The 14,091-nt window shown below is 41.1% G+C and overlaps 2 protein-coding genes across 2 annotated transcripts; both read right to left on the reverse strand.

Moving 5' to 3' along the window:
- Positions 1–1,697: 1,697 nt before the first annotated feature.
- On the reverse strand, positions 1,698–3,655 carry LOC114361498 (uncharacterized). Its single transcript, XM_028316551.1, has 2 exons — positions 2,647–3,655; positions 1,698–2,398 (listed from the first exon to the last, which is right to left on the reverse strand). The coding sequence occupies exons 1-2, from the start codon at positions 3,653–3,655 to the stop codon at positions 1,698–1,700; spliced, it is 1,710 nt and encodes a 569-aa protein (XP_028172352.1).
- An 861-nt stretch (positions 3,656–4,516) lies between these two features.
- LOC114361500 (uncharacterized) lies at positions 4,517–13,688 on the reverse strand. Its single transcript, XM_028316553.1, has 4 exons — positions 13,677–13,688; positions 12,211–12,213; positions 6,986–7,787; positions 4,517–5,632 (listed from the first exon to the last, which is right to left on the reverse strand). Exon 4 carries the CDS (start codon positions 5,624–5,626, stop codon positions 4,517–4,519), a length of 1,110 nt encoding a protein of 369 aa, XP_028172354.1. The 5' UTR covers positions 5,627–5,632; positions 6,986–7,787; positions 12,211–12,213; positions 13,677–13,688.
- Positions 13,689–14,091: the final 403 nt, after the last annotated feature.

Genomic DNA, 14,091 nt, shown 5'->3' on the forward strand with positions numbered 1-14,091 from the left:
ATATATAATATAATTTATTGCAATTATGTTTATCAATAATTCGGACTTTTAACAAATACATTTGGAGTCTATACGTAATTTCAACAATAAATATTATATCAATTACACGGGAGATTGGATTCATAATTTTAAATACCAGGATATCAGATTCAAAAACAGGTATAAAATTTAACATTAATAAATTATTTAACCTTATCATGCTGGCACTGTTTTGACCTTTTTTATTGTAATTGCAGGTCTCGGTTAGTCATGTTGTAGATGACTCAAACACCCTCCCAAGATCCCCCAGCGAGCGGATTTGAAATACCTGCGCACCATCACTCTTGCGCGCAAATATGCGCCCTCGCCTCGTCCAGGAGTACCTCCACTGCAGCCTGCGGCACTCCTCGCGCACCCGGTGGAATAGCTGACGGTTTGAGCGCGTCAGGCGCTCGTTGATGAAGACACGCGCGCCGCCCTCGCCGGCCAGCCCGCGGCGCACGCGCGCGGCGCGCAGCAGCTCGTCGCGCAGGTGGCGACGTGCCAGCCGCACCACCACGCGGGCGCCTCGGCCGGCGGCGCGCCCACGCGCTCCGCGAACACCACGTCCCGCTCGTCCAGCGCCACGCCCAGGCGCCCGGCGAGCACGGCGACGCTGTGGAGGACGTTCTCCCCCTTTTCCTCCGGGAGGTGGCCGATCTCCAAGTCGGCGACGAGCGCCTCCTGGTCCCGCTCGTTGAGTTCCAACTTGAGCTCCGATATCGTTCGCTCCATCTGCGCGAGCGTCTCCGCGAGAAGTTACAAAATCCAAAAATTCAATGTTACCAGCTTCCATAATCTGTAACCTATTATTGGTACCATTTGAAAGAGCTCGTGAAGCACTTTCAGAATCAGTAACTAGTTTTTCGATATCTTGTGTAGTTTAGAAATAATCGAGTGAGATCACTTATCGTTCCATATGTATAACCACCCTGTATAATCCGGCTGTATCTCCCGGTCACCTAGATACATTCCATAGCAGCTGTAATAGACATTTAGGTACATACATTTACCAATTTTAGTGATAAATAGGCATTTTGTATTAGTTTTTGTATAACTCCTGAACAAAAAACAAAGGGTAATATTTTGGTGTTATACATAGATTTCGAATATAAAAAATATATAATTTAACTAATTAAGACATGACAAAAAAACTGAGGTATGTCTCGTTTCTGTCGGGTCTGGGTTTTTTTTGTATGGGGCGTGACCGTTCTTCTTACAAGTCCGATTTACCTAAACAAATAATTTAAAAATACTTGCGGATCAAAAGTACTCAATCCTACTACAATTTACGAAAAAATCACGCGTGACGCATATACGTCAGTGGGCAGTCAACTGACATAGACCCGGCGTCTACGAGTGCCAAAGCACGACTGATTTATGCCATTTGATGCACCCGATTTTATAGTATTTTCAAATTAATTTTTCATTTGAAGATTGAAGATAGATGTTTTTTCTTTTTCACACAATAAAAGTACTATGTTTCTTCTTAAGTATAAAGTAGTTTATGTTGCCAAATGACTTTTAGATTATGAGATGTGACCTGTTTTCTTGCAGTAATTTTCTCGAATTTTGACTATCTTAGACATGATAAAAATGCATTTTAATGAATTAAACATCAAAATTTTNCCCCTATTAGCATGAGCTTAGACTTTTTTGGATTTAAGGTAAGGCAGTTGTCAGAGCACCAGGTGGATAAGTAAGTCCCTGTTTATCAAGGCCACAGCTCCGCCCCGATCACAAGGCACAAATGAAAGGTACAGCTGTAAATCATCTGCATACAAGTGATAACGACAGTGTGCAATATGTCCTATGATATCAGCACTGTACAAAATGTAGAGGATCGGCCCCAAGATCGAGCCTTGTGGGACTCCACGGTTCACAGGTAGAGATTGTGAACAAAGTTTTTTACCGTTGCTCAGCCTCAGCTCCACATACTGACTCCGTCCATGCAGATAACTGTGGAACCATTTGATAGCGCTTTGTTCAAGACCATAGAATCTGAGTTTCGACAGCAGCAGCGACGTGTTAATTGAGTCGAATGCTCGTGAGAAGTCAAGAAGAAGCAACGCGGACACCATACCACGGTCCTGAGCTGCAAGAAGGTTGTCCACAACATCCGCCAGAGCAGCCGCAGTGCTATGCCCCCCACGAAAACCCGACTGCAACTCTGGAAGTATATTATGCCTCTCCAAGTAAGTGGTTAACTGCTTGCATACAATTTTTTCCAATACCTTGGAGAGGCATGGAAGGATACTGACAGGACGAAGGTCTTGGAGTGAAGCCGGCCGGTTGGTCTTGGGCAAAGGTGTCACCGCCGCTACCTTCCAGTCATCAGGAAACACTCCCTGCTGCAGTGAGCAATTGATAATAGTAGCGACTGTGGCAGAGTGAGCAGTAAGACATCCAGTGCCAGGCCATCACATCCCTGCGCATTAGATTTCAATCCTCTAATAACCTCCAGTACCTCTTTGCTAGTTACCGCATGAAGTGCAAAAGTAGCTGAAGCATCGTACCTGTTATGCTCATAAAAAGATAAGGCTGAAATTGACACTTTGTTTGAGCCTGGTATGTTCAGAAAATGCTGGTTTATAGCATTAGGGTCATTAAACTCGGGTGGAAGCTCACTTGTCTTCCCATTGTTAGGGAGTACAGTATTCTTAAGATTCCTCCACAATCTCTTAGAATTTCCTATATTGCTATTTATATGCTTTTCAAAATAACATTTTTTCTCCTGTTCCAAAGCCTCCAGTACCATCCCTCTCATTTGTCTGTAACAGTCCTTTAGAGCAGATGTTTTGAGTTTTTTGTATTTGTTGTGGTAGTTGTCCCTAATACGCATCATAGCTCTGACAGTGTCCGTTACCCACGGATGGGGAGGGTTTTTAAACTTTTTTGTCACTATTGGGGCATGTAAATCCATTAACCCTATAATACATGTTGTAAAAGCTCTTACGAGTTCGTTAACTTCGTTGATTTCATTAAAATTTCCCCACCGTATGGCACATAGATCTGCGTTCAGCTGGTCAATGAGAATGTTCTTGAGCGGTCTATATGTCACCCATCTAGGACTAGGTTTATCCACTTTAATTTTGACCTCTGCTAGTATCATGGCATGCCCTCCTCGATCTGGCGAGTGCCTCACAGTCAGCTTGGGAACCCTAACATCAGTGCACAACACATCTATTAAAGTGGCACTATGGTCCAGAATGTTCTTAAACGGTCTATATGTCACCCATCTAGGACTTGGTATGTTCACTTTAATCTTGACTTCTGCCAGTATCATGGCATGCCCACCTCGGTCTGGTGAGTGCCTAACTGTCAGTTTTGGAACCCGAACATCCGTGCACACAACATCTATTAAAGTGGCACTATGGTCTGTGAAGTGGGTGGGTTCTTTGACAATTTGACTTAAATTCAGACTCTCAATGAATTGTGCGAAGGCTCTATACCCACGGCCGCTGACATCAAGGAGATTGATGTTGAAGTCTCCCACCAATATCAAGCCGTCAGAGTGCGAGAAGGAGGTGACCGATTCAGTGATAGCGTCTAGGAATATATTTACGTCTAGCCAGGGTGGTCTATATGCAGTTCCCACGACTATATTCTGCTGGTGTGAGCGAACTTTCAGCCACATTTGTTCGACAGATGGTATAGACGCAGGACATTCCAGTCGGCTGACATTTAAACCCCTACGTATATAAAAACCAACCCCCCCTCCCCGACCCCCCCGAACTTGATCCGGCCTCGGAATATGTCTCAGACGATAGCCAGACAATTTTGGCGCCCTATCCCCCTCACCCAATCGCAACCAGGTCTCATTGATGGCCATAATATCTGGAGCCAGTTCCATCATTGCAGCAGTAAATTCATCATGCCCTGTGCAGAGAGACCCTGCATTATAACCCTATCAACAGATTCTTTAGCTTAAGGCCTGTAATTTGGGATATGTATACAAACACCAATATCGGGATATCAAAATGTCATTAATAATTGTGATAACTGTAAATATAAACAAATAAAAGGAACAGGAATTAATGTAGAAAATTAGGTTAAGAGATATGTCATTAATTATATAATTCAAGATACGAACTAGATAAACACAAGAAATGTAATAAGATTGAATTATGTCATGCAAAAAAATACGACCATTATTTGAGTCAATAATTAAATGTATAATAATAAGTTTATGAACAAATTGAATTATTAATTGACACAAAATTACACTCCTGTGTACATGCATTAATGTATTTAAAGAACTATAGTTTAAAATAAATAAATAATACAATGGATTACAATTAATTCCATCCATCACCACGACTGTTTCTATGGCAAACCAGTGCATTTGGAATTGATACAAAACATAAATCACATTAATAACTATAACATCAAATAGAAGAGAAACAAATACAGGTATATTTTTGAAAATTAAATCAGTTGAAATTATCATTCTCGCACATATGTCAAATATTTTTTTATAATTGCAGGTCCCAATTAGTCATATTGACGGTGAACCAAACACCCGCTCAAGATCTCCCAGCGACCGGAGTTGAAACACTTGCGCACCGTCGCTCTTGCGAGCGAATATGCGCCCACGCCTGGTCCAGGAGTACCTCCACTGCAGCCTGCGGCACTCCTCGCGCACCCGGTGGAATAGCTGACGGTTGGAGCGCGTCAGGCGCTCGTTGATGAACACACGCGCGCCGCCCTCGCCAGCCAGACCGCGTCGCACGCGCGCGGCGCGCAGCAGCTCGTCGCGCAGGTGGCGCCGCGCCAGCCGCACCACCACGCGGCGCGCGCGCCCGCCCGCCTCGGCCGGCGGCGCGCCCACGCGCTCCGCGAACACCACGTCCCGCTCGTCCAGCGCCACGCCCAGGCGCCCGGCGAGCACGGCGACGCTGTGGAGGACGTTCTCCCCCTTCTCCTCCGGGAGGTGGCCGATCTCCAAGTCGGCGACGAGCGCCTCCTGGTCCCGCTCGTTGAGTTCCAACTTGAGCTCCGATATCGTCCGCTCCATCTGCGTGAGTGTCTCCGACCCGGGCGCCGAGCTGATCGTCGCCTGACGGGACTCCACGGCCTCGAGTCTCCGCTCGATGTCGCCCAGGCGTTCGTTGTGAGCGTCGACCCTGCGCTCGCACAACGAGACTCTGCCGATCAGTGTGTCGATCTGGGCCCGCACGGATCTGAACTCGTCGCGCATCTCCTCGCGAAGTTGCCTGATCTCCAAGAAGAGCGCCTGAACATCCGTCACCTCCATAGTGATGTTCAGAGCAGTAGCATTCGGATTCTCCTGACCGTCCCGCTCTAGCATAGAGGCGTCGAGACTAGAGGGGCTCATGGTGGCGGCCCCCCTCCGCATCGTAACACCGTCTGCCGCAGCACGGACCGGCGTCTCAGTGTTGTCCCTCTTGGGCTGCTTACTGACGCATGTGACGCACCTCCACGCATCCCTACGCTCACCAACCAATGTGCCGTGGAAGCGCCTTTCAGTAACGCCGGCACACTTCAGGTCGAAAAATTCCTTGCAGAGGTGGCACGCTAGCCACCTTCTACTATCTTCAATTGGCTCGAAACAACCACCACAGATTTTTCTATTTTGAAGCGACATTGTCTTGATGTAGAAAGGTGAAGATAAAAAGAAAAATAAAAAAGAAAAAAGAAAAAATATTGTGGGATTCGAACCGGGTCGTATTGGGTTGGACCGGCCGTGTAAGCCGATGTGCCAAAGTCGCTTGTGAGTACTAAATGAAATGTACAGTCGTCCTCGACACTACTGTGGACGCAAGTGTTATTTGTGTCGGGTATACCACATTCGGATTGTTTCACATCCACCAGCACAGATTGTCACTTCAAGCCAATGTCTCACTTTTCGCAAATGTATTTGCAAATAACACTCACTGCAGCATTGTTGTTTACGAACCGAATTCACTGATTAGAGTTCCATAACCTTATAATTAAAATGATGTATAGTATGTTTGATTTTGATCACTATTTTCACTATTATTTATCAAAATTGCGCGGACGCGTCTTTGTATTGTCTACTAGGTAAAGCGCCACCTAGCGTATTTGAGAAGTACTGCAGTGACTTACTAACCTTACATGTGCCGTTTATGCCGTAAGTGTGTAGCGCCCTTTACAAACTTAGACCACACATTTTAAAGTATAATGAAAGCGTTATTATAGACTTAATAGTTTTCTAACGCATCTTTGCTTTGTTATTAAAATGGCCTAATAATATCTTCATTTGTTTTAATTATGCATAATTATAAGTTATTATGAGAGCTTTACGTCTAAAACAGCAATGAAAATTAATAGAGTAATTAGTTCGCGAAAAATTGCACCTTAAAAACTTTACGCAGTACAGAATTGGTTGACTGTATATTGTGAACGGACATGACTTCAAGCTAAGCACTGTAGCACCTTGTGTATTTGTAATAGATGCGATTTTCCGATAAAAAGTGTTTGAAGTTGTACATACTTTTAGTACACTTTAAATTTTAATCACCAGTAAGTAGATTTATTACCCTTAAACTGAATATTAAGCAACGCAATCTACGTCGAGTGAGTCATTTGGGGTAAGCACGTAATTGTTTCTGAGGAAATTATACTTTCAATTGTTTTACAATTACTCAGGCACAATATAATGTTCATTTTTGTTTCAGTCATAGTGGTTTCAAGTTCATTGAGTTTATTTTAACCCTCCGTGTACGAGGTGACTAAAAGTTACGTCCCGTACCAGGTGGGGTATGACACACCCCAATATACAAAGTGATAAAATTTTCATTCAACATTTTTGTAGGTGGAATTTAATATTTAATATTGATTATTTACGTATGCTAATTAGGTTTAAGAAATGCTCTGAGCTGAAAATATGTATTATAACATTTTTATCATAAAAAAACAAAAAGACACAATTTCCGTTGTTCTTGTAATTTAGGAATCAGCTTCCTATGTATAATTTTTAATNAGTAAAGAAGAAAGGAGACAACAACAAAAAATAAACAAAAAAAAAGGCAAAAATAAAGTTTCAAGTGAGACTCGAACCGTGGTGCGCTGGGTTTGACCGGCCGTGTTAGCCGTTGCGTCAAAGTCTCTTGTGAGTCACGGACGAACTAAACAGTTGTACTTGACACTACTGTGGACGCAAGTGGTATTTGTGTCGGGTATACACAATCAAAATTGTTTCACATACACCAACACATATTGTCACTTCAAGTCGATAACTCACTTTTTGCAAAATATATTTGCTAATAACACTCACTACAACCTTATTGTTTACGAATCGAATTCACTGATTGGAGGTCCATGTCCTTACAATTAAAATGGTGTATAGTAACTTTGATTTAGATTATTATTTTCACTCCTATTTATCAAAATTGCGCGGAGCGTCTTTATACAGTCTAACTAGGTAAAGCCGATAGATTATTGATAAAAATTGTGTATTTGCGTAAAATAAGACACAGTAATTGCGTTTAATCACAAACTAATTGCGTTTAATCGCGGTTGGGGACGGGACGCGCACTTCACCAATTCCACGGACCGGCAAACTTAGCGCGAACGGGTAGTAACCATTTATTGCAGCGTCATGACGCTTACCACGCGATGGTGAACCGTGAAAAGAAAGTGGTTTAAAGAAGTTTCAAGTCCTTACCTTTAGCTACTTCTTCGACAGGTTTGGCCACCTCTCCAAGAATAGGAACTTTGCCGAGAACATCGAGCTGTGGTGCGGCGGCGGCGAGGGCCAGCACCAAGGCTACCACGAAGAAGAACTGCGGGGACGGAGGGATCATTCAAAATCAAAAATATTTTAATTCAATTTAGAAGGCTTATACCACTATTCCCCGTTGATAATCTCCGTTATCGCCAATTGGAGCTTATAATGGGGATAAATTAACTAAAAAGTTCATTAATCCCCGTTATATTTGGATTTTATTTTTAACGTACCTAATGGGGATTAATGAACTTTTTAGTTCATTAATCCCCATTATAAGCTCCAATTGGCGTTAACGGGGATTAGTGAACAAAAAGTCCACTACTTAATCCCCGTTGACGGGGATTGATAGCGGGGAATAGTGGAATAAACCAATTTAGAGTTAGACCACTAGTGGCACCTATGAACGTCAAACTACAATAAATAAAAAAAGGTAGCCCAAGGGGCACTTTACATGTCTCCGTATCTTTAGGGCCCTACCAGCGCACGGTGGGCTGATATTAGAGCTTCATAGACTTAGCGTCGCTCAAAAATCAAGCGCCGAATTTTGAAAAAATAAATATGCCAATGTGTTCCTTTACCAAAAAGGAANCATACATTTAATACAGTTTATCTGTTTATTTAGTATTTATTAATAAGTATCTCTTGACGATATTGTAGCAAGTTAAACCTAAAATCATGTTTTCCGTAAACAATTTAAATAAGAATGCAATTTACGAGTTTGTTGTTTGATTATTATATATTACTCAATTAAAAATTCAAATTTAAAAAATTAACACTTCTAATAATTATGGTAGGTATGGCTGGCGGCATACATTTAGTATGAAATTCGGAAACATTGAATTTTCGCATAGATCCATTTTATTCTTTGACCTATTTATTGTTATTGTTTTAAAGAGCTCATGAAGCACTTACAGGAACAGTAAACAGTTTCTCGATATCTTGTATAATTAAAAATCAAGTGAAATCACTTATCGTTTCCACCCTGTACCTATACTTTTAAAAATAAACTCATTTTATACGTTCATTTGTATAAGCATCTANACTGTTTTTGTGTTAAACCACTTCAAAAGTCATAATAAATCATCGCTCTTGAATTTTCTCGAGTCAATTCCATTTTCTCAACGACTAAACAAGTTTGACAAGACCTTGTGATACGACCGAGAATCTTTTTTTAAATAAATAAATGGTATACGATTTTTAAAACCCTGGACTTTGCAATTAAATAGATTTTAATATGACTGGAACAGTGGAAATATTCCATTCCCGATACTTTTAGTGCAGCCCTCGTATATCTTTCCTGCTACTCCTGTGTTTATTAATCTTACGTTTTGCTTCTTGTGTGTCAATGTGTTTTGCAAATAAACCATTTATCTATCTATCTATCTATCTAAATTGCTGCAATCAACCTGCATTAAAATCCTGGACCGTAGGATGACATGGAAAGACCATAAATATAAATAAAACAGAACTGAATATAATATTTCCGACAGTCAGCTAATCCAACATTAACTATGTGCCTCCAAAGAGCTCAAAAATACATATTAAGGATAGGTACTTTTATCGGCACATTGGCACGCTCGCCTTTAGGAAATACATGAGAACCTGATCTCAGCCAAACCCGCTATCCAAATATCAAAGTATCTATGATCAAGAGAGCTAATTTACTAGGGTAAACCACTCTAGTGGCCCAAACCCCAACCAACTGCAAATCACCTGATTAGTCTTGACGACAGATACTAAAAAAGCAGATTTAAAAAAATCCCTAATAAACAAAGGTCAAACAAGGTCACGCCGCCGACGCCGCCGCCGCCGAGGTCAAAAAGTCGGCGCGCCGCCGCCGGCCAATTTTATATCGGCGCCCACCTCTAATTGGGGCATGTAAATCCATCAGCCCTGTAATACATGATGTAAATGCTTTTACTAGTTGGTTAACTCCGTTGATTTCATTAAAGTTGACCCACTGTATGGCACATAGATCTGAGTTCAGCCGCTCCATGAGAATGTTCTTAAGTGGTCTATATGTTACCCAACTTGGACTAGGTTTATCCACTTTAATTTTGACCTCTGCTAGTATCATGGCATGCCCCCCTCGATCCGGCGAATGCCTTACTGTCAGCTTGGGAACCCTAACATCAGTGCACAACACATCTATCAAAGTGGCACTATGGTCTGTGAAGTGGGTTGGGTCCTTAACCATTTGAGTTAGATTTAAGCTCTCGATGAATTGCATGAAGGCCCCATAGCCGCGACTACTGTTATCAAGGAGATTGATATTAAAATCTCCCATCAATATTAAGCCGTCAGAGTGCGAGAAAGAGGTGACTGAGTCTGTGATAGCGTCCAGGAACATGTTTATGTCTTGCCAGGGTGGTCTGTATGCAGTTCCCACGATTATATTTTGACCGCGTGAGTGAACTTTCAGCCACATCTGCTCAACAGGTGGAATAGATGTAGGAAATTCTAGTTGTTTGATATTTAAACCCTTCCGTATATAAAAACCGACCCCCCCTCCACGACCCCCCCGAACCTGAATATCTCGCGGAACATGTCTCAAACGATAACCTGACAATTTTGGCGCCCTGTCCTCCTCTCCCAAACGCAGCCAGGTTTCATTTATGGCCATAATGTCAGGAGCAAGTTCCACCATCGCAGCAGTAAATTCGTCATGCCCTGTACAGAGAGACCCTGCATTATATAGACCTAACAATAGATTTTTTAGCCTAAGGCCTGTGAGTTGGGTTGTGTAAATAAGCACCAATAACGGGATGTCAAAATGTGATTCATAATTGTAAATATTATAATAAAAATATAATAGGGATTAACATAGATAAATAATAGTAGGCTCACATATAAATTGACAGTTACATAATTTGAGATTTGAATTAAATAAGGTATAAAATTGTAATGAAATTGAATTAAGCAATACAAAGAAACAGTAGTAAATAGGTCGAATATTCCATGTAGAATAGTAACTTCACAATCAAGTAGCAAATGGCACATCAATTCATACCAGTGTATATTGATATAATAAGTATAACTGTACATGGAAATGTATTTCAATGAAAATATATAATATGAAGAATTACAATGATGTTTATCAATTCGGACTGTTATAAAATAGAGTCTATACAAAATATTTAGAATAAATATAAAATTATCTATTACATAAGAAATTGGCTTCATAATCTTCAATACCAAGACAACAGATACAGGTATAACATAACAAAAATGACCGAATATAAAGTGGTTGCTGGTTAATATCTCGTATTAACTCGCTAGAGCAGAAAATGGCTACTGGGTAACATCTCGCATTACCTCGGAGAAAAAAATGGCTACTGGGTAACATCTCGCATTACCTCGGAGCAAAAGAATGGCTACTGGGTAACATCTCGTATTACCTCGGAGCAAAAAATGGCTACTGGTTAACATCGCGCGTTAACTTGGAGCTAAAAATGGGTCAAAGTTACGCGTCGTGTCACAACGCTTATAATAAAAATGTACGAGCACTTACACAAAATAGTTGTTACAACCAACCTTGTGTTGGGTCTAATTCTCGTCACTACACTGCACAACTTAAAATAATTACGTTTTTTGTCGGTAAAAACGTCCTGGTGACGTCACTTAAGCATTTTTCTTATACTGCGTGCGGTCGTTGCGCGTGCGCACAAAGGAATGAGACCGCTCGGACACCGAGCCCACAGCGTGGTAGGGGTGGGGTTGCCCGCTCTTTTGTTTTTTAATACTACTACGCTGAATATTGTGTGCGGATTGGGTTGTCGTACAGGGGTACTACACGGTAAAATAAATCTCGGAGGCGAAAGCAGGATAATTTACACTCAGCGGCACGGAATTTGGCCCAAGCCTAAACAACCAGATATGAGGCCAAATAGGTGTTTTATACCTAAGTTTCGTGTGACATGTTAACAGAACATTTGTTTTTGTTAATTTAAGAGGCTAGATTTATAAAAAAAAAACTCGTCTGTTTAACCTTTTTGACTCTAGAAACGCATTTCGTTGTTGGAGCGTAAAGAGTACGGGTAAGTTTAAATTCGATATTAAATGTTGTAAGGGTTTGGCGCTTTATTTTTTGTTTTTAAATTAATCTTAGGGTTATTCTCGTTTCCATAATTTGAGAATAATGCCCATTACTCCAGCTCAAGTTGCTCAAATAGTGTTGCTTAGAAGTCAAGGGCGTATGCAGCTGGAGATGGCTGAAACTTTCAATTTATGGCGTACAAACTTAAGATAAACGTTAAAAAGGCATGACCAGACCGCCATTTACACAAGAAGACCAAGAAGTGGGGAATTAAGGTGTAAATCAGCGCGCGATGACCCGATTATCGTGCTTGCAATATCAAGAAATCGGGTTCTCACCACGTTTGAGATACGCCAGAGTTTACAAACAACAAGCCCAGTGATTGTCAGTGAGCACACAATAGGAAGAAAGATGGAGGATCATAACCTGCATACTCGAAGACCAGCTCGAGGACCAGAAATTCTCCGATACCTTCGCGACGAGTGCGACTTACATTTTCTAGAGAACATGCAAATTGGACGTTAGAATAATGAAGTAAACTCTTTATGAAAACTGTCTGTTTGCGTAGTAACTCTTCCCCGCACCTTCTCTATACACTTCCACGGCCGTCTGGAACTCTTAAGGTGACTCTGCAATCATCGATCCATAGAACTTTACTCCATTAGCCTTGCGTCCAATTTGCATGTTCTCTAGTAAACGTAAGTCGCACTTCGCGAAGATATCGGAGAAGTTCTGGTCCTCGAGCTGGTCTTCAAATATGCAGGTTATGATCCTCCATCCTTCTTCTTATTGTGTGCTCACTGATATTCACTGGACTTGCTGTTTGTAAACGCTGGCGTATCTCAAACGTAGTGAGAACCCGATTTCTTGATATCGCAAGCACGATAATCGGGTCATCGCGCGCTGATTTACACCTTTATTCCCGACTTCTTGGTCTTCTTGTGTAAAAGGCGGTCTGGTCTTGCCTTTTTAACGTGTATCTTTAGTTTGTACGCCATAAATTGAAAGTTTCAGCCATCTCCCGCTGCATACGCCCTTGACTTCTAAGCAACACTATTTGAGCAACTTGAGCTGGAGTAATGGGCATTATTTTCAAATTATGGAAACGAGAATAACCCTAAGATTAAGTTAAAAACAAAAAACAAAACGCAAAACCCTTACAACGTTTAATATCGAATTTAAACTTACCCGTACTCTTTACGCTCCAAACAACGAAATGCGTTTGTAGAGTCAAAAAAGTTAAACAGACGCATTTTTTTATAAATCTAGCCACTTAAATTAACAAAAACAAATGTTCTGTTAACATGTCACACGAAACTTAGGTACACAACACCCATTTGGCCTCATATCTGGGTGTTTAGGCTTGGGCCAAATTCCGTGCCGCTGAGTGTAGTTTGTTAAAAAATGATAAAAGTCAAAGTTTTCAATGGTCAGAACAATGTGATAATGCTTTCAAGACTAGTAAACAATTAATTACAAGTGATAACTTATTAGTTCATTTTGATAGCAGTAAAGATATTTATGTTACAACTGATGCAAGTAGTTATGGAGTTGGGGCAGTTCTAAGCCATTATATTGATGGTGACCCTATTTATTTTGCATCTAGCACCTTAAATGACGCTCAAAAAAATTATTCACAGATTGAAAAAGAGGCCTTAGCTATAATATTTGNCCGTAAAAATCACGAAAAATATTACTTGTATTGAATTTTATTCAATTGAAAAAGCTAAAAATATATAAATTACACCAAAACTGTTACATTTTTTTTTTAACTTTTTAACAACGTCCCGTACCAGGTGGGGTGTGTGACACCCACACGCACTTTAAAGGCATGTAACTCAGTTGGTAGTCACCGCTGGACTGATTTTGCAACGCTGATCGAAGCAGCAGTGTCATAATTCCAGCTACTGAGAATTTCAAATTCAGCACTTGCAAATTTTTAAAATTGTGGCTATTTTTAAAGGACTGGGGTGTGTCACACCCCACCTCGTACAGCGAGGGTTAATGATGTTCGTCGTCGTTTCAGCCAAATGACGTCCACTGCTGGATAAAGGTCTCCCACAAGCATTTCCACAACGAACGGTCCTATGATGTTACTTTATTGAAAATCCCTTATAGCCTGATATAAATTTTTGGTTTTACAGGTACAGGTTACCAACAAAAATGTCAATAGCGATTGAAAGTACGAATTCTACTCGAAATACATCCCCTGGTAGATATGAGAGGGTCAAGATTCTACAGTGGGGACTGAAAAACCTGATGACAATGATGATCAAATAATGTTAGTATGATGTAAGAAGCTTAATAGGAATAGGTATGTTTA

Source organism: Ostrinia furnacalis, unplaced genomic scaffold (assembly GCF_004193835.3).
Source record: "Ostrinia furnacalis isolate ACB-3 unplaced genomic scaffold, ASM419383v2 OfSCF5763, whole genome shotgun sequence".
Lineage (NCBI taxonomy): Eukaryota > Metazoa > Arthropoda > Insecta > Lepidoptera > Crambidae > Ostrinia > Ostrinia furnacalis.

Coding starts and splice junctions, on each gene's coding strand:
- LOC114361498 (XM_028316551.1), bottom strand. CDS start 3,655: ATGTGGCTGAAAGTTCGCTCACACCAGCAGAATATAGTCGTGGGAACT. Junction 2,399..2,646: donor CCCTAACAATGGGAAGACAA/GTGAGCTTCCAC, acceptor ACTCTGCCACAG/TCGCTACTATTATCAATTGC.
- LOC114361500 (XM_028316553.1), bottom strand. CDS start 5,626: ATGTCGCTTCAAAATAGAAAAATCTGTGGTGGTTGTTTCGAGCCAATT.